This window comes from Oncorhynchus mykiss, chromosome 12 (assembly GCF_013265735.2).
Source record: "Oncorhynchus mykiss isolate Arlee chromosome 12, USDA_OmykA_1.1, whole genome shotgun sequence".
NCBI classification, from domain to species: Eukaryota; Metazoa; Chordata; class Actinopteri; order Salmoniformes; family Salmonidae; genus Oncorhynchus; species Oncorhynchus mykiss.
The window spans coordinates 17831222-17858394 of record NC_048576.1 but is presented as its reverse complement, the minus strand read 5'-3'; the positions used below and the strand labels follow the sequence as shown (position 1 = coordinate 17858394).

Genomic DNA, 27173 nt, shown 5'->3' with positions numbered 1-27173 from the left:
TGTAATCAATTGTTGGAAAAATGTATTAGCAATACATTTGTGGAGTGGTTGAAAGACAAGTTTTAATGACTCCAACCTAAGTGTATGTAAACTTTCGACTACAACTGTATGTATGTGTATATATTTTTTTTTATAACTGAATCTGAATAAATGGATGTCAAATCAACCTGTAGCCTGTGTTTCAGATAAATCCTTATGAAGACAATACCTTGCTAGTCTTCACCACACACTAAAGACATGACCCATGTTTGCAGTAAAACAGTGACAGCACGGTATACAAACCAAATAACGTTTATTTGCAGTCACAATGCTGACACTATAATATGTAGCAGACATCCACACAACTCAACCAAACTACCGATCCAACACACACTCACATCAGAGAACCAAGGTACCGATCCAACACACACACACTCACTTTAGGGAACCAAAACAATAAACCAGGAAGTCAAATCAACATTGTTAGAGATGAGCTAGTCGTCACAAACAGTTAGCAGCAACACCTGTAGAGTAGCACAAGTTGCTAATGAACTCTGAACCCACATCTCCTCTTTAATACACAGTTCTGTCTTTTTCTTACCACCCATTTCCCTGTAATACACAGCTCTCTGTTCTACCAAAGGTTGCATTCTTCTTTAGTTTCTCAATTTGAAATAAACTATCCTTCAGGGAGCTCGGAAACGAGAGCTGAACGTTCTAGAATGTCCTGGAAGGTTCTGTCTGGAGCGCACCGCTCCTTTACAGCACCATGAGAGGCCACGCGCACACACACTCTCTCTCTCTGAGTCACATACTCCAGAGATAGACTGCAGCCACGCTCCTTTCTGATCTGTGACCCCTACACACTAGCTAGCATGCTGAGACACTTCACTCTCCCCTAACCCAACCGACTCCCCTGAGGTTAGTGTCAGCTCCAACCAGCCTACCAGAGGGTAAAGTGGAGCATGACCTTAACCCAAACCTACTCCCATAACCCTGCCCCACACCTAACCAATTCTATTTGAACAAGCAATTATTTTATAGGCAAAATGTCTAGGGGCTAAAGGTGGTGTCTAGGGGCTTTGGACAGTGCATAGAGAATAAAGGTGGTGTCTAGGGGCTAAAGGTGGTGTCTAGGGGCAGTGCCTAGGGAGTAACAGTGGTGGGTATTTACATCACTCAAATCAGAGGGCCAGAGGAAAATGTGCAAAATGGACAGTTTCTCACTCTCTTTGTCTCTACCCCTTCACAGCTCTAGTGCGCTCTACTTTCTTGCTCCTCTCATCCCCTGTAGAAAGTTTTTTCCCCACACACAGACAGACAGGTGCACTGACTCACTACACTGTAAAAAGTTCAATCACACGTTTCTCATTTTGTGTTTTAAATTCAATCAATATAAACATTGTTCAAAATGTTATGAAAAAAAAATGTACACTTGATTTGTTGTGTTTCTATACAAGGCAGGCAGAAGCAGAGAACTACATTTACCGGCTTCTCCCTTTTCACCTTCATCCCCCCCACTCATCCTTCCCCTCAGATTCACTTCCTCCAAAGTGTGTAGATATATCCTCTCTCCCTCCATCCTCATCCTCCACTTCCCCCTCTCCTCCCAGTGAGTAGCAGGGTGACCTCTACAGACTGGCTTTAAAATAGATCTGTATATTTATATAGGCTTCTATAAAAAGGAGGGTGGAACCACAAGGGAGAGGAAGAGGGGGGTGAGATGAGAGGAAGGGGGTGAGAGGAGGAGTGGAGGGAGTTGAGTTTTGGGAAGCTGCTCTGTGTGGAGCAGGTGTGCGTGTGTGGAATGTCAGCTCATCATGTCATTGGTGTTGACTCCGTATGAAGAGTTTTTCATGCTGTCATTCACCTCCCTCCGGAACACCGAGAGGTTCTGGGTGAACCTGCACAGATGAATATACACACAGTTAAAAAAACACACAAAGTGAGCGCACACACAGTCAATGGAATTGTGTGTACCTGTCTCTGTTCTTGGTTAGCAGGTTGCGTTCTATCCCCTCCATCAGGTTCTCAAAGCAGAGATGCATGGCCTGCTGCTTTTCTGGAGGCTGGCTGTTCACAATGCTGTTCCTCAGGTCTGCAAAATACTACACACACAAAAGCGCACAAAAAAATAATGTTCTCTGATCGGCAAAATACTGCAGGAATGGAGACACAGGACGAGGCTGGTGTGTTTTTGTTTTGTTTTGTTTTTTTAGCCAGGATAGTCCACTCAGCAACAATTGCCACGTCTTCCAGGGAATGGTTGGATAATGGGTGTGTGGTTGTGTACCTGTACCTTCTCGTTGAGCAGGATGAGGCCCAGTAGAGGTCTGGACATGGACCACTGGTTCCTGCAGTCCTCAAAGATGATGATGTTCAACACTGTGGACAGCATCTGTAGGACAAACACACAGAATGATTAGTGAGTGTGTGAGAGTGAGTGAGTGCGAGATCGTGTGTGTGTGTACCTGTTGGATCATCTCTGGGTGTTGCTGCATGATGTGTAGGAAGCGTTCGTCTGTTGCCATAGCAACAGGTCGTTTCTTAGTGGAGCGAGACAGCTAAAGAGAAACAATTCATTAGCATCAATATATGTACATACATGTATAAGATGATATGAATAGATTACAGATGAACAGAGGGAGAGGTTACCTGTTTGAACAGGTAGGTGGCGATATGGTCCAGACTGGAACAACACCCAGTACACACCATAGTATCTACAACACACGTTAGTCATTTTAAAATCAATTCTAAATATAGTCTGTTTATTTATTGTCCTATCATGATGGAACAGTCCACAACCCTATACAGCCACCTGAGAGACCCATACACTATGGGCCTACTGTAAGTAGCCTAAACGCAGCCAAAACAGAAAGATAAATGCAGTCAGAGACCTTCTAGAGCAGCACCGCCCCCTCAAGATTCTGAACCTGCCTGGCAGGATTGGTCCTTCAAAGCCAGAGCCCCCTGATGGGTGAGCATAATATACAAAGAATTTCTCAAAGCTGCTAATGAGTACCTTGTACCTAGTTGTTGGGGATTCCGGTGGGGTGCCCCCACCCAGGTCATCAAGTTAAAAAAATAAAATAATAATAATAATAATAATGTGTTGATAGGGGACAGACTGCAGTCGGACCATCAAATAATTGGCACATACATTACCTAATCAGACAGGTTTTTTACATGGACGATACATTGGAGATAATATAAGACAACTACTGGAAATAATAGAATACTATGAAATACCAGGGAAACCAAGCCTGGTTTTCATAGCGGACTTTGAAAAGGCTTTTGAGAAAGTATGACTGGAGTTTATATATATATGATTGCCCAGAATATTTTAATTTTGGAGAATCTCTTATAAAAATGGGTTAGTTATGCATAATAACCCTAGGTGTAAAATAGTAAATAATGGCTACTTCTCAGAAATTATTAATCTGTCAAGAGAAGTAAAACAACGTTGTCCACTATCGGCATATCTATTTATTATGGCCATCGAAATGTTAGCTGTTAAAATCAGATCCAACAATAATATCAAGGGATTAGAAATCCAGTGTTTAAAAACAAAAAGGTATCATTGTACACCGATGATTCACGGTTTCTTTTAAATCCACAATTTGGATCACTCCACAACCTAATAGAGGATCAAGATACTTTTCTAACCTCTCTGGATTACAACCAAAGTTTGATAAGTGTAAGTATATTATGTATTGGGTCACAAAAAAATACAACTTTTACATTACTGTGTAGTTTACCAATAAAATGGTCTGATGGTGATGTGTACATACTCAGTATACATATCCAAAAGAAATAAATGATCTCAGTACAATACATTTTAATAGAAAGTTAGCAAAAATAGTTAAGCTCTTGCTGCCATGGAAAGGAAAATAAATACCTGTCTATTTGTAGAATACTCACGCTGATTAACTCTTTAGTCATATCACATATTACCTATGGTTTTGACCAACACCTAGCGACCGTTTTTTTAAATTATATGCGCAAAACATTGTATTTGGAATGGCAAGCCACACAACATTAAACAGGCTTATTTATATAATGAATATGAATTTGGAGGGCAAAAATGACTAAATATTAAAGCATCAAACCTCTCACTAAAGGGTGTCAGTCATAGAAAAGTTCAACTTAAATTCCAACTGGTTCCCTAGCAGATTAGTAAGAATGTCTCACGCCATGTTCAAGAACGGCCTTTTTCCCTTTATTCAGATTACAACCTCTCACTCAAGTTATTTGAAAATGAAATCTCCAAAACATCGCTATTTTTAAAACAAGCCATAGAAAGTTGTTTGCAATTTCAGTTTAATCCACCAGAAAAGACAGAACAAATAATACAACAAAGTGGTTAAACGTAAATATACTAATTGACAAAAAAGTATAAATCTTTGTAAATTATATCATAAATAGGACTAGTGGAGTTGTCAAACATGCAGCTAGCAAAAATATATGGAAATGTCTGCTCTACCCAAATTTGCAGCATTACTGCAAAAATGGAAGAGGCAAGTGGAAGGGGGAAAAAGTAAGGAACTTGTCTGTCGGCCCTGCATTAAAGACCAACATTGGTTAAAGAAAATGGTGATGAATAATTATTTTTTATTTTTTTTAAGTATACCAGTTTCATTTAAGGACAAAGAAATTGACAGCTATGCCATATAGATTGAAAAATAGTTAAGAGATTTCGATGTACCGATTACATGGCACATGGTTTATGAACTGATACGCAAAACGACGCCAGATTCAAAACCTAAAATTTTTCTAATTAAAAGTATACAAAATTCTTGAAACCAATAGAATGTTATATACAGTACCAGTCAAAAGTCTGGACACACCTACTGATTCCAGGGTTTTTCTTTATTAGTACTATTTTCTACATTGTAGAATAATAGAAGACATCAAAACTATGAAATAACACATATAGAAAGAATCATGTAGTAACCAAAGTGTTAAATCTAAATATATTTATATTTCAGATTCTTCAAAGTAGCCACCCTTTGCCTTGGAGGACAGCTGATTATACCCAACACATACAATTATCTATAAGGTTTCTCAGTCGAGCAGTAAATTTCAAACAAATTCAACCTCAGCAGTACAATAACCTAAAACACAAAGCCAAATCTACACTGGAGTTGCTTACCAAGATGAAAACTCTTAGAGACTTACCCAGAAAGACTCACAGCTGTAATCGCTGCCAAATGTGATTCTAACATGTATGAACTCAGGGGGTTGAATCTAATCAAGATATATCAGCATTTTACTTTTCATACATTTTTTATAGATGTCAAAGTTGAAGTAAAATTCTAACATGAATGTTGTGTGTAGATCGTTGATGAAAAATGACAATTAAATACGTTTTAATCTCACTTTGTAACACAACAAAAGTCAAGGGGTGTGAACATTTTCTGAAGTCACTGTATATATCACCCGGTGCAGTGGTATACTGTATATGTACCATTTCCCGGTGCAGTGATATACTGTATATTTCCCGGTGCAGTGTGTGTGTATGTACAGCTGAAGTTGGAAGTTTACATACACCTCAGCCAAATACATTTAAACTTGGTATTTCACAATTCCTGACATTATATCCTAGTAAAAATTCCCTGTCTTAGGATGACTACTTTATTTTAAGAAAGTGAAATGTCAGAATAATAGTAGACAATGACTTTCAGGTTTTATTTTTCATCACATTCCCAGTGGGTCAGAAGTTTACATACACTCAATTAGTATTTGGTAGCATTGCCTTTAAATTGTTTAACTTGGGTCAAACGTTTTGGGTAGCCTTCCACAAGCTTCCCACAATAAGTTGTATGAATGTTGGCCCATTCCTCCTGACAGAGCTGGTGTAACGGAGTCAGGTTTGTTGTCCTCCTTGCTCGCACATGCTTTTTCAGTTCTGCCCACAGATTTTCTATGGGATTGAGGTCAGGGCTTTGTGATGGCCACTCCAATACCTTGACTTTGTTGTCCTTAAGCCATTTTGCCACAACTTTGGAAGTATGCTTGCGGTCATTGTCCATTTGGAAGACCCATTTGTGACCAAGCTTGAACTTCCTGACTAATGTCTTGAGATGTTGCTTCAATATATCCACATAATTTTCATCCCTCATGATGCCATCTATTTTGTAAAGTGCACCAGTCTCTCCTACAGCAAAGCACCCCCACAACATGATGCTGCCACCCCCATGCTTCACGGTAGGGATGGTGTTTTTCGGCTTGCAAGTTTCCCCCTTTTTCCTCCAAACATAACGATGGTCATTATGACCAAACAGTTATATTTTCCTTTCATCAGACCTGAGGACATTTCTCCAAAAAGTATGATCTTTGTCCCCATGTGCAATTGGAAACCGTCGTCTGGCTTTTTTAATGGAGGTTTTGGAGCAGTGGCTTCTCCTTGCTGAACGTCCTTTTAGGTTATGTTGATATAGGACTCGTTTTACTGAGGATGTAGATACTTTTGTACCTTTTTCCTCCAGCATCTTCACAAGGTCCTTTGCTGTTGTTCTGGGATTGATTTGCACTTTTCGCACCAAAGTACGTTAATCTCTAGGAGACAGAATGCATCTCCTTCCTGAGCGGTATGACAGCTGCGTGGTCCCATGGTGTTTATACTTGCGTACTATTGTTTGTACAGCTGAACGTAGTACCTTCAGGCATTTGGAAATTGCTCCCAAGGATGAACCAGGTCTTTGCTGATTTTCCCATGATGTCAAGCAAAGAGGCACTGAGTTTGAAGGTAGGCCTTGAAATACATCCACAGGTACAACTCCAATTGACTCAAGTTATGTCAATTATCCTATCAGAAGCTTCTAAAGCCATGTGATAATTTTCTGGAATTTTCTAAGCTGTTTAAAGGCACAGTCAACTTACTGTATGTAAACTTCTGACCCACTAGAATTGTGATACAGTGAATTATAAGTGAAATAAACTATTGTTGGAAAAATGACTTGTGTCATGCACAAAGTAGATGTCCTAACCGACTTGCCAAAACTATAGTTTGTTAACAAGAAATTTGTGGAGAGGTTGAAAAACTAGTTTTAATGACTCCAACCTAAGTGTATGTAAACTCACGACTTCAACTGTATATACATTACCCAGTGCAGTGGTATACTGTGTATGTATCATTTCCCGGTGCAGTGTGTGTATGTATATACATTACCTAGTGCAGTGAGTCCCTCGGAGATAGATGACAGTATGTACATGACGACATGCGGCTCTAGAGATGCAATGAAGTTCATGTGATCCTGAGTCAACACCTCCAACAGACTGTAGAACGACTGGCTCAACTTGGGATAGTCCTGGAGTGAGGAGGGAGAAATAGAAGGGGGAGGGAGAAAGAAGAAGATTAAGTGTACTGGAACTGCCAGATATATTTAGAATGTTCAGGGAAGTACTTCGCTGTGAGGGATGGAGAGGAGTGTGTGTACCAGCAGGTCGCTGTGTGGTATGGACAGCAGCAATTTGACGAAGGTCTGTAGCGCGTTGTCCAGTGCGTCATCTCCATAGAGACGGAACACCCCGAAGTTGACATAGTTCCCAGAGAGCACAGCCTTGAGCATGGAGAAACACACACTGACACCCTTCAGCTTCACACTGTACATCTGGTCCTTAGGCACCTCCCCAATGGTCAGGATACGGTTACCTGGAGAGGGAGAACCAAGGAAATTAATATAATTTTTTTAATGTGGCTGACCAACCAATTACAATTCTCCAGTGAGTGCACAGCAACTGTGGCAATAGGACACTTGAGTGTAGTACCATAGGTGGTGATCATCTTGCTGGTTTCTCTGAACAGCAGGATTCCGTTGGGTGATGACACGTCAAATTGTAACCTCTGTGACCTGGAAACACAGACACAGAGTTAAGGATTCATATTTTCCTCAAATTTACCAATTTTCCATCCTGATAAAATGTCAAGCCTTTCCCAGGTATCCCGAGATCCGTCCAACCAGAAATGCTATCTAAAAGCATTTAATACCAGCAAGTGTGGAACGGCTAGAATTCTATCACTATAAATTGAGAAACACTTGCAGGGATCTAACGGTTTCTTGTTGTATTTGTTGTAATGGAATCAACTCAAAGTTGTTACACTATTTTGTTTATGTAACCTATAGTTAACGTAGGCCTAAGAAAAATTGTTTGCTTAACTAGTAAATTTAGGTTATTATAGCTAGTGAAAATGACAGGGTCGTTTTACCGTTGACTGAAAGATGACACCCAGCTTGTTGGCTCTCTCCTCTCCCCTTGCAGAGCAGCTGTCTGGCTATCAGGGGAATTTGGAAAGATTATGGCTGTTTTTACTATGAAAACTCACTTATGTGGTGACTGTTTGTTTAGCGCAGCATTGGATATTTTCCCTGTGACAGACAAGCAAACGGTGTAGAATCCGCACCATGGACAGCTGCCGATCAATTCCATGTGAATCTGACCTTCTAGTCAAGCCAGTGCCCTTGCTTTTGTTAGTGTAACAACTTGGAACAATATTGCGAATGTCAATTTCCTTGAGCAATTTTGCAGACACAATGTATTAGGTGTTTTGTTAGCAGTGAGCAGCCGTAGTTTATATTTTGGATCCTCTGTTGGGCAACACAGCTGAAGTTTGGGAAGTAATTTGAATGAACAAACTGTAGAGGAGAAACCTGGGCCGTAAATGACTGCGTGGAGAAGTCGTGTGTAGCAGTGTAAATAATAGAAGCCATGTAGACGTTTTCTATTGGGGACTAGCCTAAATAATGCAGCTTTCTAGCGTTGCATATTTGCTGTTTTTGCATTAGTGCGGCATAGAAATGTTATATTATTGTTTGAGATACATTTTTTTTTTTTTAAGTATCTTGGTAATCAGGAAGGCACTTGGTTCAGGAAATTGGTGTTAATCCCTACAAAGGGTTAGAAGTCAGGGGTTAGAGGTCGAGGGATAAATGTCAGGGTTCTGACTGTATGCATGTTTATGTACCTGTTGTGGACTAGCTCGGCCATGAGCTTTAGGACAGGAGTGGTGCATGCTGGTACGTGGTACCAGAGCTCTATAGCTCTCTGCAGGATGGGCATGTAGGCTGGGTAGCTGGGGGAGGGGTTAAGAACAACACTGTGCGCCAATGAGACTTCAAGTGAAGGACAACACTACTTGCAATTCAAAACTCTACAGTGATTTCCTATTCTATGACACAGTCATATCTCTTCTACACAACAATTTCTATCTGAACGTTCTTTAACCTTTCAATCTCCTGAGCAGGCCCCTGGTCCGTAAAGGTCAGGGGTCAGAGATCAGGGGTCAGTAAAGGATACATCCAGTCGAAGAGCATCATAAAGCTGGTCTTGGCGTTGAAGGCAAAGGCGATACCTCTCAGGTCTCTGACCAGTCCTACCAACGTCCTCTTCGCCTCCTGCTCATTAAATGTGTTGGTGCTGAACATCTGAGCCACTGCTTCAAACGCCGCCGTTAGGGGAAGCATGAATTGTTCAAACTGGTCCTCATCCTCACCTACACACACAAGATGAAAACACGGTTAAAGTAGGGCTGGGACGATACCAGTATCATGGCAAGGGTTACAACACACAAAGTGGATTTCATTTCTTTAGGAAAACAGCCCTAATGTTGGAAACAAACATCATTATCTTGTCATCCAGAGTCACATTGATACATTTTTCCAAGCTATAGCACATACAACAGGTTTTTAAAGGACCAACGAGTTTGGTATGCTCCGTGTTTTCATTTTTGCCATGGAAAAAATATGATACTGGTATCATCATAGCCCTAGGTGAAAGAATGAAAAGTTTGTAATCATCCAAATAAGATCATTACTGATAATCGTGTAGACTGTAGATGTGTGTGTGTGTGTGTCTACCTAGGTCGACCATCAGCAGGCGTCCCAGTGCGGTGTAGAACGTGGTGCGACACCTCATGTCGCTGAGGTTTGATTGGTTGTTCACGCCCAGGAAGGAGAAGTGCTCGCTCTGACATCATTGGAGAAAGGATAAGGGCATTATGGGAAAAGAACTGGATGAAAAAGCATACATTGAGATTCAGGAGGTTAGTGTTAGTGGTCAGGGTGAGAGATCAAAGGTCAGGGTACTTACTGTGTGGTTGTTCAGCATGAACTGAACAGCGCTGAGTTTTACCAACTTCCTCACACTGCTGTACGTACACACACACACCGTCAAAGAGACAACACAGGAGCTGGAATATAACAGAATACCAAATAAACCCCCCCCCCCCTCCCTTTCTCACACACACACACACACACACACACACACACACACACACACGCACGCGCAAAAGGATATCCTATAGAGAGGTCATTGAGTAACTGAAGTGTCTTGGAAGTGATTGGTTCACACTGGCCCCAGTACTTCAGGTTGGTGATGCTGCAACCACAAATGGTATTAATCAGTGGTTAGTTCATAGAACCAGGAGTAGTACTAACACAGGAAGTGTTGAAACTCACATTTTTCCAATGAAGATGCTGAGTACCATGGTCTCATCATTCAGCCCCAGAACCTCTGACAGCCGCCGGTACAGCTGTGACACACACAGACACACGCCATTAACCATTGGAAGATCCCCTGGAGAGAGAGCAACTACACAGTAGGACAACTATGATATAATCACAAACAGTAACAGCTGCCAGCAGCGTAGCACTAGTCATCTCCACAGGGTTAAAGACAAACACACACCAATCAGCTCTGCTCTCATCTCCCGAACGTGGCTGTACATTCCGCCAAAACCTGAGCTCTGAGGTAAAGTAGTGTGTGAGGAAGAGAGTGAGTGAGATCAAGAGAGTCTGTGTGATAGCGTTAAGTTGAGCAGAGCTGAGGATGGTTTGCCTTAGTATCGGGGGGTTAGGGTAGAGGGTGTCATAGAGGGATGTGTATCTCCTGCAGGTCTGGGGTGTTATTTATTCTGACACCTCAGACTCATACAGTCCATCTCACACATACACAACCTGAAATGAGACATTCCAGAACCTTCATCATATGAATTATTCTAGAACTCCTCCCACCTACAAACCTCATAATAACTATTCTAGAACTCCTCCACACCACTTTATATTAATTATTCTAGAACTCCTCCCGCCTCCACACCACTTTATATTAATTATTCTAGAACTCCTCCCGCCTCCACACCACTTTATATTAATTATTCTAGAACTCCTCCCGCCTCCACACCACTTTATATTAATTATTCTAGAACTCCTCCACATCACTTTATATTAATTATTCTAGAACTCCTCCACATCACTTTATATTAATTATTCTAGAACTCCTCCCGCCTCCACACCACTTTATATTAATTACTCTAGAACTCCTCCCGCCTCCACACCACTTTATATTAATTATTCTAGAACTCCTCCACACCACTTTATATTAATTATTCTAGAACTCCTCCCGCCTCCACACCACTTTATATTAATTATTCTAGAACTCCTCCCGCCTCCACACCACTTTATATTAATTATTCTAGAACTCCTCCCGCCTCCACACCACTTTATATTAATTATTCTAGAACTCCTCCCACCTACAAACCTCATAATAACTATTCTAGAACTCCTCCCGCCTCCACACCACTTTATATTAATTATTCTAGAACTCCTCCCGCCTCCACATCACTTTATATTAATTATTCTAGAACTCCTCCCGCCTCCACACCACTTTATATTAATTATTCTAGAACTCCTCCCGCCTCCACATCACTTTATATTAATTATTCTAGAACTCCTCCCGCCTCCACACCACTTTATATTAATTATTCTAGAACTCCTCCCGCCTCCACACCACTTTATATTAATTATTCTAGAACTCCTCCCACCTACAAACCTCATAATAACTATTCTAGAACTCCTCCCGCCTCCACACCACTTTATATTAATTATTCTAGAACTCCTCCACACCACTTTATATTAATTATTCTAGAACTCCTCCCGCCTCCACACCACTTTATATTAATTATTCTAGAACTCCTCCACATCACTTTATATTAATTATTCTAGAACTCCTCCCGCCTCCACACCACTTTATATTAATTATTCTAGAACTCCTCCCGCCTCCACATCACTTTATATTAATTATTCTAGAACTCCTCCCGCCTCCACACCACTTTATATTAATTATTCTAGAACTCCTCCCGCCTCCACACCACTTTATATTAATTATTCTAGAACTCCTCCCACCTACAAACCTCATAATAACTATTCTAGAACTCCTCCCGCCTCCACACCACTTTATATTAATTATTCTAGAACTCCTCCACACCACTTTATATTAATTATTCTAGAACTCCTCCCGCCTCCACATCACTTTATATTAATTATTCTAGAACTCCTCCCGCCTCCACACCACTTTATATTAATTATTCTAGAACTCCTCCCGCCTCCACACCACTTTATATGAATTATTCTAGAACTCCTCCCGCCTCCACACCACTTTATATGAATTATTCTAGTACTCCTCCCGCCTCCACACCACTTTATATTAATTATTCTAGAACTCCTCCCGCCTCCACCCCACTTTATATTAATTATTCTAGTACTCCCCTGCCTTCACCCCACATGAATTATTCTTGTTCTCCCCTGCCTCCACCCCACTTTATATTAATTATTCTAGTACTCCCCTGCCTTCACCCCACATGAATTATTCTTGTTCTCCCCTGCCTCCACCCCACTTTATATTAATTATTCTTGTTCTCCCCTGCCTCCACCCCACTTTATATTAATTATTCTAGTACTCCCCTGCCTTCACCCCACATGAATTATTCTAGTACTCCCCTGCCTCCACCCCACTTTATATTAATTATTCTTGTTCTCCCCTGCCTCCACCCCACTTTATATTAATTATTCTAGTACTCCCCTGCCTTCACCCCACATGAATTATTCTAGTACTCCCCTGCCTCCACCCCACTTTATATTAATTATTCTTGTTCTCCCCTGCCTCCACCCCACTTTATATTAATTATTCTAGTACTCCCCTGCCTTCACCCCACATGAATTATTCTAGTACTCCCCTGCCTCCACCCCACTTTATATGAATTATTCTAGTACTCCCCTGCCTCCACCCCACTTCCATGGAGAATTCTCTGGTTAGCGATGATTCCGCCTACATTATTCACCATGTTAACAGTAAAACTGACCATGTCACTAAGAAGGGATAGGGGAGGATAACTTTAAGACCAAACCGACACGTTGGGGAGGGCTGCTCTCGACTGTCACCACTTATCTGGGCTGTTGACATTTCGCAGCCTCTGCCCAGCACAAAGAAAGCACACTCAGTCAGTCAGTCAGTCCAAGGCTGTGTGTCAGCACTAACACACCCACAGACAGAAGAGCTTCTAGTTAAAATATAACATAACTCCCACTAGTTACAGGCAGAGAACGGAATGGAGAGAGATCGAGTCAGTCATGAGAGGAAGGAAGAGAGCATAGCCTTGCTATTGAGAAAGGCCGCCGTAGGCAGACCTGGCTCTCAAGAGAAGATAGGCTTTGTGCACACTGCCCACAAAATGAGGTGGAAACTGAGCTGCACTTCCTAACCTGCTGCCAAATGTATGACCATATTAGAGACACATATTTCCCTCAGATTACACAGACCCACAAAGAATTCGAAAAAATCAAACACCATGGTAAATATAACCTATATTTATGTTAATTTATTTTATCTTTTGTACTTTAACTATTTGCACATCATTACAACACTACATAGCCATAATGACATTTGAAATGTCTCTATTCCTTTGGAACTTTTGTGAGTGTAATGTTTACTGTTCATTTTGTATTGTTTATTTAACTTTTGTGTATTATCTATTTCACTTGCTTTGGCAATGTAAACTTATGTTTCTCATGCCAATAAAGCCCTTTGAATTAAGATATTAACAGAGTTAGTCTTGCTAAGAGAGGAATAGAGAGTGAGAGAAAGAAAGACAGTTAGTCACGCTTAGAGAGGAACGGAGAGAGATAGATCTAAACAAGACAGTATGACATGTGGACTCATCAACATTAAATCATGTTTGAGGTCTGAAACATAAGTGTGTGTGTGTGTGGTAAAAGTATTTACCTTGGATGACTTTTGCACCTGGTCTCCGATGTAAATTTTCCTGAACTGTTCAAAGAAGCTGAGCATGGCCAACTCCAACCGCTCGTTACCCGCCTGGGCCAGCCGCGAATCTGTTAGGTTCATCAACTGGAGCACTCTGACAGACACACACACACACGACTCACTCAGCATCAGGTCTAAGGCACTGCACCTCAGTGATCGAGGCGTCACTACAGACCCTGGTTCGATCCCGGGCTGTATCACAAACGGCTGTGAGTCCCACAGGGCTGCGCACAATTGGCCCAGCGTTGCCCGGGTTAGGCCATCATTGTAAAATAAGAATTTGTTCTTAACCGACTTGCCTAGTTACATTTTTTTACATTTTTTTTAAAGCATCCTGAGGCACACTATTGACTCATCTGCTGCTGTATCCTGAGGTACATTTACAATAGGACATGTACACTGAGTGCACAAAACATTAGGAACACCTGCTCTTTCCATGACAGACTGACCAGGTGAAAGCTATGATCCTTTATTGATGTCACTTGTTAAATACACTTCAAATCAGTGTAGTTTAAAGAGAGAATGATTTTTAAACCTTGAGACACAGACTGTGTATGTGTGCCATTCAGAGGATGAATGGGCAAGAAAATAATTGAGGCTGTTCTGAGGGTGCAACTCAATATTAGGACAGTGTTCATAATGTTTTGTGCACTCAATGTCTTAGGCTCATGGCAAGGCCCCAAAAATGTGGTGATGCCTCTACCCGAGGTATAACAAAACACAACCATGTTTTCCATATTTCTAGGGTCTACTATATATGAAATGGATAGTTGTCCAAATATTTTACTGTGACAGTGGTTAAATGGATAGATATTGTAACACACCCTCTTAATTCAGAGTGTAATTATTCCCCAGGTTGATGCTGTAAATGAGAATGTGTTCTCAGTCAACTTGGGCCACATAACTCAATATTGCAAGTTGCTAAAATGTTGAATACAAATAGTCAAATCAAATCAAATTTATTTATATAGCCCTTCGTACATCAGCTGATATCTCAAAGTGCTGTACAGAAACCCAGCCTAAAACCCCAAACAGCAAGCAATGCAGGTGTAGAAGCACGTCAATTGTCTGCAGTACATACAGGGGGGGCCACCAACGATCCTTAAAGAATTTTGTATCTTTAGCCGGTAGTCTTGCATTTAAGTCAGGGGGCCATCACAGATTATCTTTATATTTTGCCTCAAATCTGATATGGCATACAAAATCCAGTATGGCTTCCATTATAACAATCACCTATAAATTCTAATTTTGTAAATGAGAGGCATTTTTTCAGAATTGTGTACAACACTTATGCCTGTAATGTCTGTAAAAGGGATGTCAAAAACAGACTTGCCTTTAGAGCTTTCCAACAATTAACTGGCCTGTGGGTGGCCTGTTCTTTATGTTTAATGTGGTAAAAAGCCCTGCAGCTCACGTCCTACGCATTTCTTTATATTCCATTGGAAGTCAGGTCGGATGATCATTTGGCCAATATTAAGTGTGGTTGGCATTGATTTTGTACTGGGGCATGCCCAGCAGGAGATGGAGACTGACAGAACCTGTGAGGGTGACCTCAGGTTACTTAGACGTTAGAGTGTAGCTAGGTCATAGACTTTTAATAAGAAGCGTTGGTTGAGGGACATAGCACAGCTCCACACACATTTCATTTTGAAGTTGATTCCTGAGCTGATGCACAAAGCATGGTGCACAAAGACCACCATCTCACATTCAATTCCCAGCCACCATAAACAATCACATAAAGCAAGTTACACCATCCTAAGGAGCCTCTTGTTTGGCTTATGTCCTTATAGGCATCTTGTGATTACTGCAGTTTCTCAGACCAATGCATGAGTTAAGTAGCTTTAAGTAGCCGTATATTTCTGTTATTACAGTCCTCTCCCTCTGTTAGAAGTGCACCTGCGCAGAAGTTTTAGTCTCTGTCGGACCGGGCCAGAGTGTAATACCGCGATGATATTGTGAAGTAAACTGCTAAACTGGAACCTAGTTGTGTCATTTGGAGATCACATTGGTTTCAGAAGATGGCACATTTGTATTTATTAGCCACCTCGCTTCAACGAGAAGAGGTCGTATGAGAGTTGGAAAATTGTACTTGGAATCGGGACACGGGTTACCAATCTGGACAAGAAAAAGCAAGCACTTGCAGTGGTATTATTGCTCGACGGAAGAGCAAGAGATACAGCACTGAAAATATCCACGGAGGATTTGACCCAGGATGACGGAATGGGAACTTTGATCAGAGCACTGGATTCTGTGTTTCTTAAAGAGCAAAAAAAACTGTGCCTACGAGGCGTATTTGAACGTTGACAGAGTTACGAGAGACATTTCAGTTGCTATGGCGGGCTACGTAATTGATTTTGAACATGGGTACTAGAGGTCGACCGATTTATCGGCACAGCCGATTAATTAGGGCACATTTAAAGTTTTCATAACAAATCGGTAATCGGCCCTTTTTGGATGCCGATTATGGCCGATTACATTGGAATCCACGAGGAAACTGCGTAGCAGGCTGACCACCTGTTACGCGAGTGCAGTGTCAAAAGGACCTTGTGGCTGCAAGGAGCCATGGTAAGTTGCTAGCTAGCATTAAACGTATCTTCACATAATCACAAGTTAACCTAGTAATATCAACAACCACAACACATCAACAACCACAACACATGGTTGTTGATATTACTAGGTTAACTTGTGATTATGTGAAGATAAGTTTAATGCTAGCTAGCAACTTACCATGGCTCCTTGCAGCCACAAGGTCCTTTTGACACTGCACTCGCGTAACAGGTGGTCAGCCTGCTACGCAGTTTCCTCGTGGATTCCAATCCTTCTCCTGCATTCAGTGCAAGCAGAGTCAGGGTTTATGCAGCAGTTTGGGCCGCCTGGCACGTTGCAAACTGTTTGAAGACCATTTCTTCCTAACAAAGACCGCAATTCATTTGCCAGAATTTTACATAATTATGACATAACATTGAAGGTTGTGAAATGTAACAGCAACATTTAGACTTAGGGTTGCCACCCATTCTATAAAATACGGAACGGTTCCGTATTTCACTGAAAAAATAAACGTTTCGTGATATTAATGACCAAAGGCTCGTATTTATGTGTGTTTATTATAATCAAGTCTATGATTTGATATTTGATAGAGCAGTCTGGCTGAGCAGTGGTAGGCAGCAGCAGGCTCGTAAGCATTAATTCAAACAGTACTTTACTGCATTTGCCAGCAGCTCTTAACAATGCTTGATTCACAGTGCTGTTTATGACTTCAAGCCTATCAACTCCCGAGATTAGGCTGGTAATACTAAAGTGCCAATAAGAACATCCAATAGTCAAAGGTATATGAAATACAAACTGTAGAGAGAGAAATAGTTATTAAAAGAATTATAACTACAACCTAAAACTTCTTAACTGGGAATATTGAAGACTCGTGTTAAAAGGAACCACCAGTTTTCATATGTTCTCAGGTTCTGAGTAAGGAACTTAAACGCTTTTTTTACATGGCACATCTTGCACTTTTACTTTCTTCTCCAACACTGTTTTAGCATTATTTAAACCAAATTGAACCTGTTAGATTATTTATTTATTATATTAAGTTAAAATAAGTGTTCATTGTTCAATTCAGTATTGTTGTAAATGTCATTACTACAAATAAATAAAATGTAAAAAATAAAATGTAAAAAATAAAAAGACTGGCTTATTTCGGTCATTCAATAATCGGTATCGGCGTAGAAAAATCATAAATCGGTCGACCTCTAATCAGCATTTGTTGGTTCGATTACAGGCTCAAAATGGCCAGAAACAAATAACTTTCTTCTGAAACCTGAAAGGCCGCTCAGCAAGGAAGAAGCCACTGCTCCAAAACCGCCACAAAAAAGCCAGACTACGGTTTGCAACTGCACATGGAAACAAAGATTGTACTGTTTGGAGAAATGTCCTCTAGTCTGATGAAAGAAAAATATAACTGTTTGGCCATAGTGACCATCGTTATGTTTGGAGGAAAAAGGGGGAGGCTTGCAAGCCGAAGAACACCATCCCAAACATGAAGCACAGGGGTGGCAGCATCATGTTGTGGGGGTGCTTTGCTGCAGGAGGGACTGGTGCACGTCACAAAATAGATGGCATCATGAGGGATGAAAATTATGTGGATGCAACATCTCAAGAAATCAGTCAGGAAGTTAAAGCTTAGTCACAGATGGAGGCCTACAAACCTGACTCAGTTACACCAGCTCTGTCAGGAGGAATGGGCCAACATTCATACAACTTATTGTGGGAAGCTTGTGGAAGGCTACCCAAAACATTTGACCCAAGTTAAACAATATAAAGGCAATGCTACCAAATACGAATTGAGTGTATTTAAACTTCTGACCCACTGGGAATGTGATGAAAGAAATAAAAGCTTAAATAAATCACTCTACTTTACTCTGACATTTCACATTCTTAAAATGAAGTGGTGATCCTAACTGTCCTAAGACTGGGAATTATTACTAGGATTAAATGTCAGGAATTGTGAAAAACTGAGTTTAAATGTATTTGGCTATGGTGTATGTAAACTTCCGACTTCAACTGTATATAAACAATGAATTTAATTTATTTTTTGCAAACATTTCTAAAAAACTGTTTTCACTTTGTCATTATGGGGTATTGTGTGTAGAATTATCTCATCAATGTAATACATTATAACCTTATTCTAAAATGTAACAAAATGTGGAAAAGTGAAGTGGTCTGAATACTTTCCAAATGCCCTGTATGGGAGACATTAGAGATATGGAAAAACATAATTGTGCTTTGTTATACCTAGGGTATCTCAAAAACTAAAGCCCTTTTTGAGGATTGGCCACTAGCCTAATAGGTAGTGGTATTGGTTAGGGTGAGGTTACTTGTGTGTGGACTTACCGACAAACTAGTTCTCCGTCCATGGCGTCTTGTTCATCTGTAGAGGCGAAGGACACTCTTCCTCCAATGACCGCCCCGATTATATACACCAACCATGTTAACCTCCCTATAGATATAGAAATATAATTATATAAACCAACCATAACAACCTCCCTGGTAACAAAAACATGTGTTGTTAAAAGCTATATTTTGCCGTACTTTATTGATTGATTGAGAGGGAAAGAGACGTACCCTCCTGGACAGTGATGTCGATGGTACTAGAGTTGGTAGACTGCAGTAGTTCCTGGTAGGTCTGTGCTGATTGGTCGAAGAGCTGGACCAATAGGGCACAGGTCTTCTCGTATTCACAGCGACCGATGGTGGAGAGCTGGTCTAACTGCTGCTGGACTAACCCTGCGTCATCTAGAGGGTCCTCTAACCCATCCCTTCACAGACGTGAAAATGATTTCAACGTTTCATAATTGATCTGTGAGAGTGTGTGTGTCTGTGTGTGTTACCTGAGTATGATGCAGACAGACTCGAGGCGTGAGGTGATGTAGGCCTTGGTGACTTCAGGTGTGTATGTCTCTAGCAGGTGAGGCTCGGTGGCTTTAACGTAAGGGACAGACGCTGCCAGGCGCTGCCACAGGCTCAACAGGTAGTGGACAGAGTTAGGGGCAAACTCCCAGTGCTGCAACACACATAATATAAAAGTTATCAGAAAATTGTCATTGTTATCTCAGTAAGGAGAACAAGGTTTTCGGCAGAACGTTAACATCTAACAAGATCATTGAGAGGTATAGAAGGGCAGATTTAAGAAGGACTATTTATGAAATGTCTGTTTACCAAGACACTCACCAATCTGCCTTCAGGGTCTTACACACACAGACAGACACACATAGTACCTGTAGACTGGTGACAGTGAAGTTGGCTATAAGCCTGATGACTTCTGGGTAGTTTTCTACTTTGACCAGCTCTCCCAGCTGGTAGTTACTTTTCAGTCGCGCCAACAGACGACAAAACTCATGGTAGTTGTTAGGGTCTGAGAGGCTCTGGAACACAAAGACAGCATTGTTAGTTACTTGTAGCATAAAACGTGTTACTATATCAAATATGATTTCACCCAAAATAAAGGGGGGACCAAATTTGAAGGAATAACAGAATTTAAGAGTCTTGTAACATGTAATAGTGTGTGTGTTACCTGTGGGTTCTCTAGTATCCTCTTGACTCCATCCACCAGGTGAGAGAGGAACTTGGCTCGCTCTGCGTTGTTGAACAGAGATCTCCTCACTGATGCTATCTGGACTAGACACGACAACACCTACACACACACACAGAGCATTAAACACTACACCTGTACTGAAGTGAACATACAAGCCACACTCACACACTCTGCTTTACTCACCAACGGGGAGAGGGAGGGCGGGATGGAATGATACAAATCAAAAAAGAGCTGGAGAGTGGAGGAATCCAAAAACGCTGAGAGAAAGAGAGAGACAGATTAGGTTAGTACACAGTAATAGGTAGTGTTGGGATTAGTTACTTGAAAAATAAATACAAATTTCTAGTTACTTTACAATATTACTTTGTTTGGAAAGTAATGTGTTATACTACTTTGAGTTACTTTCATTAAAAAACTCTCACCAGTTGTTTGAATATCGGAGGGAGCAAAGCGAACCAGGTGCGCTCTACCAAAGACAGGCTACTTATTAACTCAGGTTTAATCACTCGAGTCTCCTTTCATCTGTGGCGATGCTTTCCTGTGCTAGTCTACAAGTGCTGCACTATCATACGAGCTGATAATTAGCCATATGTACTGTAAGCCAAACATCTGTACAGATTTCCTATCTTTTCATTCAAAATCTTTCTCTTGAGCCACCAGTTCTGGTTATAGACCGCACATACACTGACAGAGATGTTTAGAGGGCACACTCACCACTAGATGGGAAAACCTTCTATAGGCTTTGCTATCTCAGAAACGATAAATGGCAAAGATCAGATGTGCTTCCTCAATACTTTACTACATTTCTTCAGCCTTTCTCCGTTCGCTCGAGAATTAAATGAGGAAACAAGTCGAGATCAGATCATGGAAAACACGCAGCCGGTAGAGATATGACTCTGAAAACAACGCTTGCGATTTGAAAAAGTAACATGTTACTTTACTCCGCTACTCAAAAAAGGAATCTGATTACGTAACGCATTACCCCCAACACCAGTAATAATAGGTGACGCAGTACTGATATTTTACAGAATTGACAGAATGTGTTACCTGATCTCCAGGAAGTGGGGATCTGAACAGTGCAGAGGTCATCAGAGGACTCATCTGTAGACGTTCCGATGAAATCATAGTTCAGACAGTTGTGACTGAGCTTCAGTAGCTGCATCAGTAGACCATGCTGACTCTCATCATTCAGGTTGAGGTTCTTACCCGACGCCTAGACACACACACATTAAGTTCACAAGAACGACTGGAAATGGATGTCAATAGGTATGTCAACACATTAATACAATCCCTCTCACACACACACCTGTTTGAGGAGATTGCAAGACAGGGTGAATATGTCAAAGAGGGACGAGTCTCTGAACGATGACGCAATCTTCCTGTGTTTGGTCAGAGGATGGCTGGTATCTGCCTGTACACACAACATCAAACACATATTTAACACACACAACAACACAACCACCACTTCAGATTAGAGGGGAGAAGGGGAATAAGAGGAGAGGAGGGAGATGTGGAGGAGAGGAAAGAGGGAGGAGAGGTAGAGTACCTGGTTGATCTCATTGGTCAGTTGGGATAGGATGGTGACTCCTATGATGCAATGTTCTACACTGTCCTGCTGACAGACAGACAAAGAAAGGTAGATTTGATCAGTCCACTACCTACTCCAAGAAAACAAATTATATTGGCTACACACACACGTTTGTACCTGTAGGAAGCGTGTGACGTCTGCGATGACGTTTCTGAAGACATAGTCGTCTTTCTGACAGTCGAACCAGCCAAGCTTGGTAATCCTGAAACACACACACACAAAAACACATACAGTGCCTTGCGAAAGTATTCGGCCCCCTTGAACTTTGCGACCTTTTGCCACATTTCAGGCTTCAAACATAAAGATATAAAACTGTATTTTTTTGTGAAGAATCAACAACAAGTGGGACACAATCATGAAGTGGAACGACATTTATTGGATATTTCAAACTTTTTTAACAAATCAAAAACTGAAAAATTGGGCGTGCAAAATTATTCAGCCCCCTTAAGTTAATACTTTGTAGCGCCACCTTTTGCTGCGATTACAGCTGTAAGTCGCTTGGGGTATGTCTCTATCAGTTTTGCACATCGAGAGACTGAATTTTTTTCCCATTCCTCCTTGCAAAACAGCTCGAGCTCAGTGAGGTTGGATGGAGAGTATTTGTGAACAGCAGTTTTCAGTTCTTTCCACAGATTCTCGATTGGATTCAGGTCTGGACTTTGACTTGGCCATTCTAACACCTGGATATGTTTATTTTTGAACCATTCCATTGTAGATTTTGCTTTATGTTTTGGATCATTGTCTTGTTGGAAGATAAATCTCCGTCCCAGTCTCAGGTCTTTTGCAGACTCCATCAGGTTTTCTTCCAGAATGGTCCTGTATTTGGCTCCATCCATCTTCCCATCAATTTTAACCATCTTCCCTGTCCCTGCTGAAGAAAAGCAGGCCCAAACCATGATGCTGCCACCACCATGTTTGACAGTGGGGATGGTGTGTTCAGCTGTGTTGCTTTTACGCCAAACATAACGTTTTGCATTGTTGCCAACAAGTTCAATTTTGGTTTCATCTGACCAGAGCACCTTCTTCCACATGTTTGGTGTGTCTCCCAGGTGGCTTGTGGCAAACTTTAAACGACACTTTTTATGGATATCTTTAAGAAATGGCTTTCTTCTTGCCACTCTTCCATAAAGGCCAGATTTGTGCAATATACGACTGATTGTTGTCCTATGGACAGAGTCTCCCACCTCAGCTGTAGATCTCTGCAGTTCATCCAGAGTGATCATGGGCCTCTTGGCTGCATCTCTGATCAGTCTTCTCCTTGTATGAGCTGAAAGTTTAGAGGGACGGCCAGGTCTTGGTAGATTTGCAGTGGCCTGATACTCCTTCCATTTCAATATTATTGCTTGCACAGTGCTCCTTGGGATGTTTAAAGCTTGGGAAATCTTTTTGTATCCAAATCCGGCTTTAAACTTCTCCACAACAGTATCTCAGACCTGCCTGGTGTGTTCCTTGTTCTTCATGATGCTCTCTGCGCTTTTAACGGACCTCTGAGACTATCACAGTGCAGCTGCATTTATACGGAGACTTGATTACACACAGGTGGATTGTATTTATCATCATTAGTCATTTAGGTCAACATTGGATCATTCAGAGATCCTCACTGAACTTCTGGAGAGAGTTTGCTGCACTGAAAGTAAAGGGGCTGAATAATTTTGCACACCCAATTTTTCAGTTTTTGATTTGTTAAAAAAGTTTGAAATATCCAATAAATGTCGTTCCACTTCATGATTGTGTCCCACTTGTTGTTGATTCTTCACAAAAAAATACAGTTTTATATCTTTATGTTTGAAGCCTGAAATGTGGCAAAAGGTCGCAAAGTTCAAGGGGGCCGAATACTTTCGCAAGGCACTGTAGCTTGATGATCCTGGAGGAGACAAAAACAAGGGAGAGAATCACTCACATGGAGGAGTGGGATGAAGAGAGGAGGAGAGAGGAGCGGAGAGAGGTTTACCTGGAGTACAGCTGGATCAGAGCCTGGGTAACAAACTCTGCCAACTTCGGCCGCGTCGCCAGATAGTTCAGTACATAGTTCCCTGCATGCACGCACGCACACACACGCACACACACACACACATGAGCCTTATGGACTAACTTGTACAGCATGAACATAGACTGGTGGGATGTGTGTGAGTGAGTCTTACGGATATCGATGCGCTGCTCCAAGGGAAGAGGGTTGTTGGTGCGCGAAACCAGTTTAGACAGACAGGTAGCTGCAAGAAGTTGAGAGTAGGAAGACTGGAGAGAGGGAGAGAGAGAGCAAGAGAGGAAGATGGGAATACAAGCATAGACAGAGATAGAGACAACACATCAGCTGAGCTAAATAAAGCAAGTCATACAGTAAACATTGTCAGTCATTTTTACATTTTAATCATTTAGCAGACGCTCTTATCCAGAGCTACTTACAGGAGCAGTTAGGGTTAAGTGCCTTGCTCTAGGGCACATCAAACGATTTTTCACCTAGTCGGCTCAGGGATTCGAACCAGCGACCTTTCGGTTAATGGCCCAAAGCCTTCAACTGCTAGGCTTCCTGCCACCCTTTTTTTTTATGAGGTAATATGGTAAATATCAACAGCTTATTGATATAATGTCAGTGTGTGTGTGTACTACTCACGCTGCCTCTCTCCAGTAGTAGCTGACACTTGCTGAGACAGTCGGGGCTGTTAGTGAACTCCACCAGAGCTTTCTCTGCTTGCAACCTCACCCCAGTCTCTGTTGTCTCGTACAGCTGCTTACACAGGATCTCTAGCTGGGCTAGGCTCTACTCACACATACAGGAGAGAGAGACCTAAGTGAGTAGAGCAGCAAAAAACATCCCTCATCAACAGCCAAGATACAGGTGTTGACAGTTGTATTGGGCTGTGAGCAATCAGTATGGCACAACGTTCTAGAGCGTTCAGACAGAAATAAGACTATAGCCTATTTCGTAAAATAGACATGCCTCATGCAAAAAAATGTAAAGACAAGAAAGTTTACCAAAATAAACATTCAGTAGCACCCTATTGAACATGACCCTTGTTAGATAGAAACACAGGGGCTAAACACCTGCCAGACAAAGACCGACGTAGTGGCTATAGGGCAGTGGAGGCTGTATGGAAACCACGTGTTTCATACCATTCCATTGACTCCATTCAGCCATTATTATGAGCCGTCCTCCCCTAGGCAGCCTTTACAGCTTTAGGGAGTGGGTGGGACCGGAAACCACACAGATAGTTAACTTACCCCAATACACAACACTAACATAATAAGGTTTAACTAACTCACAAACTAAATCCATCCAGCTAACGGACACTAAATCCACCAGTAACAATGCAGCAGACTATTCACCTCAGCTAGCATTACTAACACCATTGTTGTAAAGAACTACATAACCACTCATGCATGCACACCCCAGCTAGCCTGACCAACATCATATTGTTTAAAGGACAAGTCAGCAGAATCCCGGAGCCAGTCTGATGCTAGCTACTGATATAGTACAGGATGTACTAGTCTAGGGAGGGCGTTGGATGGCACATGGCTAGGGAGAAGAGGACTGCTAGACATAGATAAGAGCTCAATACCCCAACACTGCTGCTGCTGAGCCTGACTCAGTGTGCACCACACACACACCTACTAATATTACTACTACAACAGTCTTGGTGCTGTGCAGTACACCTGACTAAGGATTTGGGTGGGCTAGCTAGCTAGATCATCATGTCATGCTGATGGTTCCTGAGAACATTGGCAAGAACGAATGTTCTGAGCAGACCAGCACAGAATTTGTGTGTCTGGAGCCTGTTGTGTGTCCCGTACTGTCCACGATGACTTTGCACTAACAGACAGTTACGTCACACGGTCAGGCACCCTGACCAGGAAGCGCTGCCTCAGTGCGCGTACATCTGTAGTTATTATTAATAAACTAAATATCTAACTGGCTCTCTCATCACCAGCCTGCTGAGCTAACGTAAAAAATACAAATACTGACACCAAGCATCTCTAAAATAATGTATATAATGCACAGAATTAGCCACCTGGGTGGGGTGAAGGCTTCATTTAATCAACTTAGCAAAATAACAATTAGCCAGCTACCTACTCACATCAGCAGACGCCGACACTTTCAGTGCCAAGTTGCTATAAACACAAACAGTAACGTTAGTTACAGAAAGCTTGAGGCAGATATAGTTACTGTTAATCTATCGTCTGCTTGATATGACAGTTAGCTGCAAGTGCTAGCTAGTTAACAGTAGCTAGCTAATGTCAGTCAGTTGTACAAAAAAGTGCACACGTGACAGCCAGCATCCCAGCTAAGCTATCTTACTTTAGCACATTGGCTGGAAAGACGAAGCTAGTTGTTTGGCAAAGTTAATTGTCAGCTGATTAGCTAGCTAATGGTAGCTATATTTTCAGATAGAATGATACCTAGTTATAAATGTGTTATGCTCCATGCCAGATAACGTTATCTAGTTAACTTGCTAGGTGTGTCCGTTTCGGAGTGGCACATTCTTGTTTTCGTTGCAAAATATGCACGGTGGGGTATAATAAGTATAATAACGACAACACCGTCCACGAGCCAGGTTCCAAGCTAACTTACATGTCAGCTCACACAAAAAAAAACTAAGAGTGTCGCGCGGGAGAATGTCGTGTTGCTATACCTGTAAGCTAGCAAGAGCTAACCTGGCGTGAAAAATTACAAATAGCGGTGCATTTGAAAGGTCTGATCAAGCAAGCAAAGCATAATCAATAATTACATTTGACATTAGACCGGATTTCGTTCAGGACGCGAAGGATGAAGTATGAGAGTTGCTAACCAATTAATTGGTGCTAACTAGTTAGCTACTGTCAACTAACTGGCTTGCATTTCCCCCCATCCTCTCCTAGCTAACAGATAGGCCGACAAAATTGAAATTATATGTTAAAGGTGTTCTTTACTTCGTATAAAAGGCATGAGATAAAACATAATGACAATGTGGATAGCTGCTACAATCAATACATTCGCACAGTAGAAACAGTCCTAGCTAGTTAGCAGTTAGCCATGTTTCATAAACACCAATGTTTTGTTTTCGGTCCGCATCTTTAAACGGCGAAAGCTACACGATGACAGGCCACAAGTCAACACTGCAGCTCGCATCCTAGCTACACATATCGCACATAACCTGTACCATGACCGCTTTATGGATGCATTCACTCTCTATATATTAAATAACGCATCGAAATATATATTACAGCTCATTCAAAGGCTTATTGAGGATTGATATATTACAAAAACATAAAGCTGTGGTTACCTGCACATGATCCGCCATTTTGCTCCATTCATGCTCCTCTCTCACTCCCATTGAACTATCTCACTCCCCCTGACAAAGTGAATGAGCGCAAATTTTCACATTCAGAAAGCATTTACGCTCGCGCAATCGCTGGAAATCCCTTTAGAACCCCGTTCAACTTCACATA

General features: G+C 41.5%; 1 protein-coding gene across 13 annotated transcripts; it reads right to left on the bottom strand.

Moving 5' to 3' along the window:
• Positions 1–275: 275 nt before the first annotated feature.
• On the bottom strand, positions 276–27173 carry LOC110537103 (exportin-7). 13 transcript variants are annotated; one of them, XM_021622872.2, is made up of 31 exons: positions 27008–27172; positions 25823–25856; positions 24361–24507; positions 23891–23984; positions 23701–23782; positions 21867–21951; positions 21708–21776; positions 21468–21572; positions 21209–21374; positions 20345–20418; positions 20141–20260; positions 19845–19991; positions 19458–19630; positions 19192–19385; positions 18961–19066; positions 14035–14170; positions 10437–10510; positions 10276–10356; positions 10069–10132; positions 9837–9945; positions 9277–9472; positions 8945–9052; positions 8189–8254; positions 7750–7832; positions 7419–7633; positions 7151–7289; positions 2635–2699; positions 2451–2543; positions 2273–2377; positions 1960–2087; positions 276–1883 (listed from the first exon to the last, which is right to left on the bottom strand). In XM_021622872.2, exons 1-31 carry the CDS (start codon positions 27037–27039, stop codon positions 1790–1792), a joined length of 3384 nt encoding a protein of 1127 aa, XP_021478547.1. In that variant the 5' UTR covers positions 27040–27172; the 3' UTR covers positions 276–1789. The 13 variants fall into 13 exon arrangements, with proteins under 13 accessions (XP_021478547.1, XP_021478557.1, XP_021478556.1 ...); XM_021622882.2 differs by lacking the exon at positions 25823–25856 and adding an exon at positions 24153–24284 and having other exon boundaries at positions 24361–24534; XM_021622881.2 differs by lacking the exon at positions 25823–25856 and adding an exon at positions 24153–24284.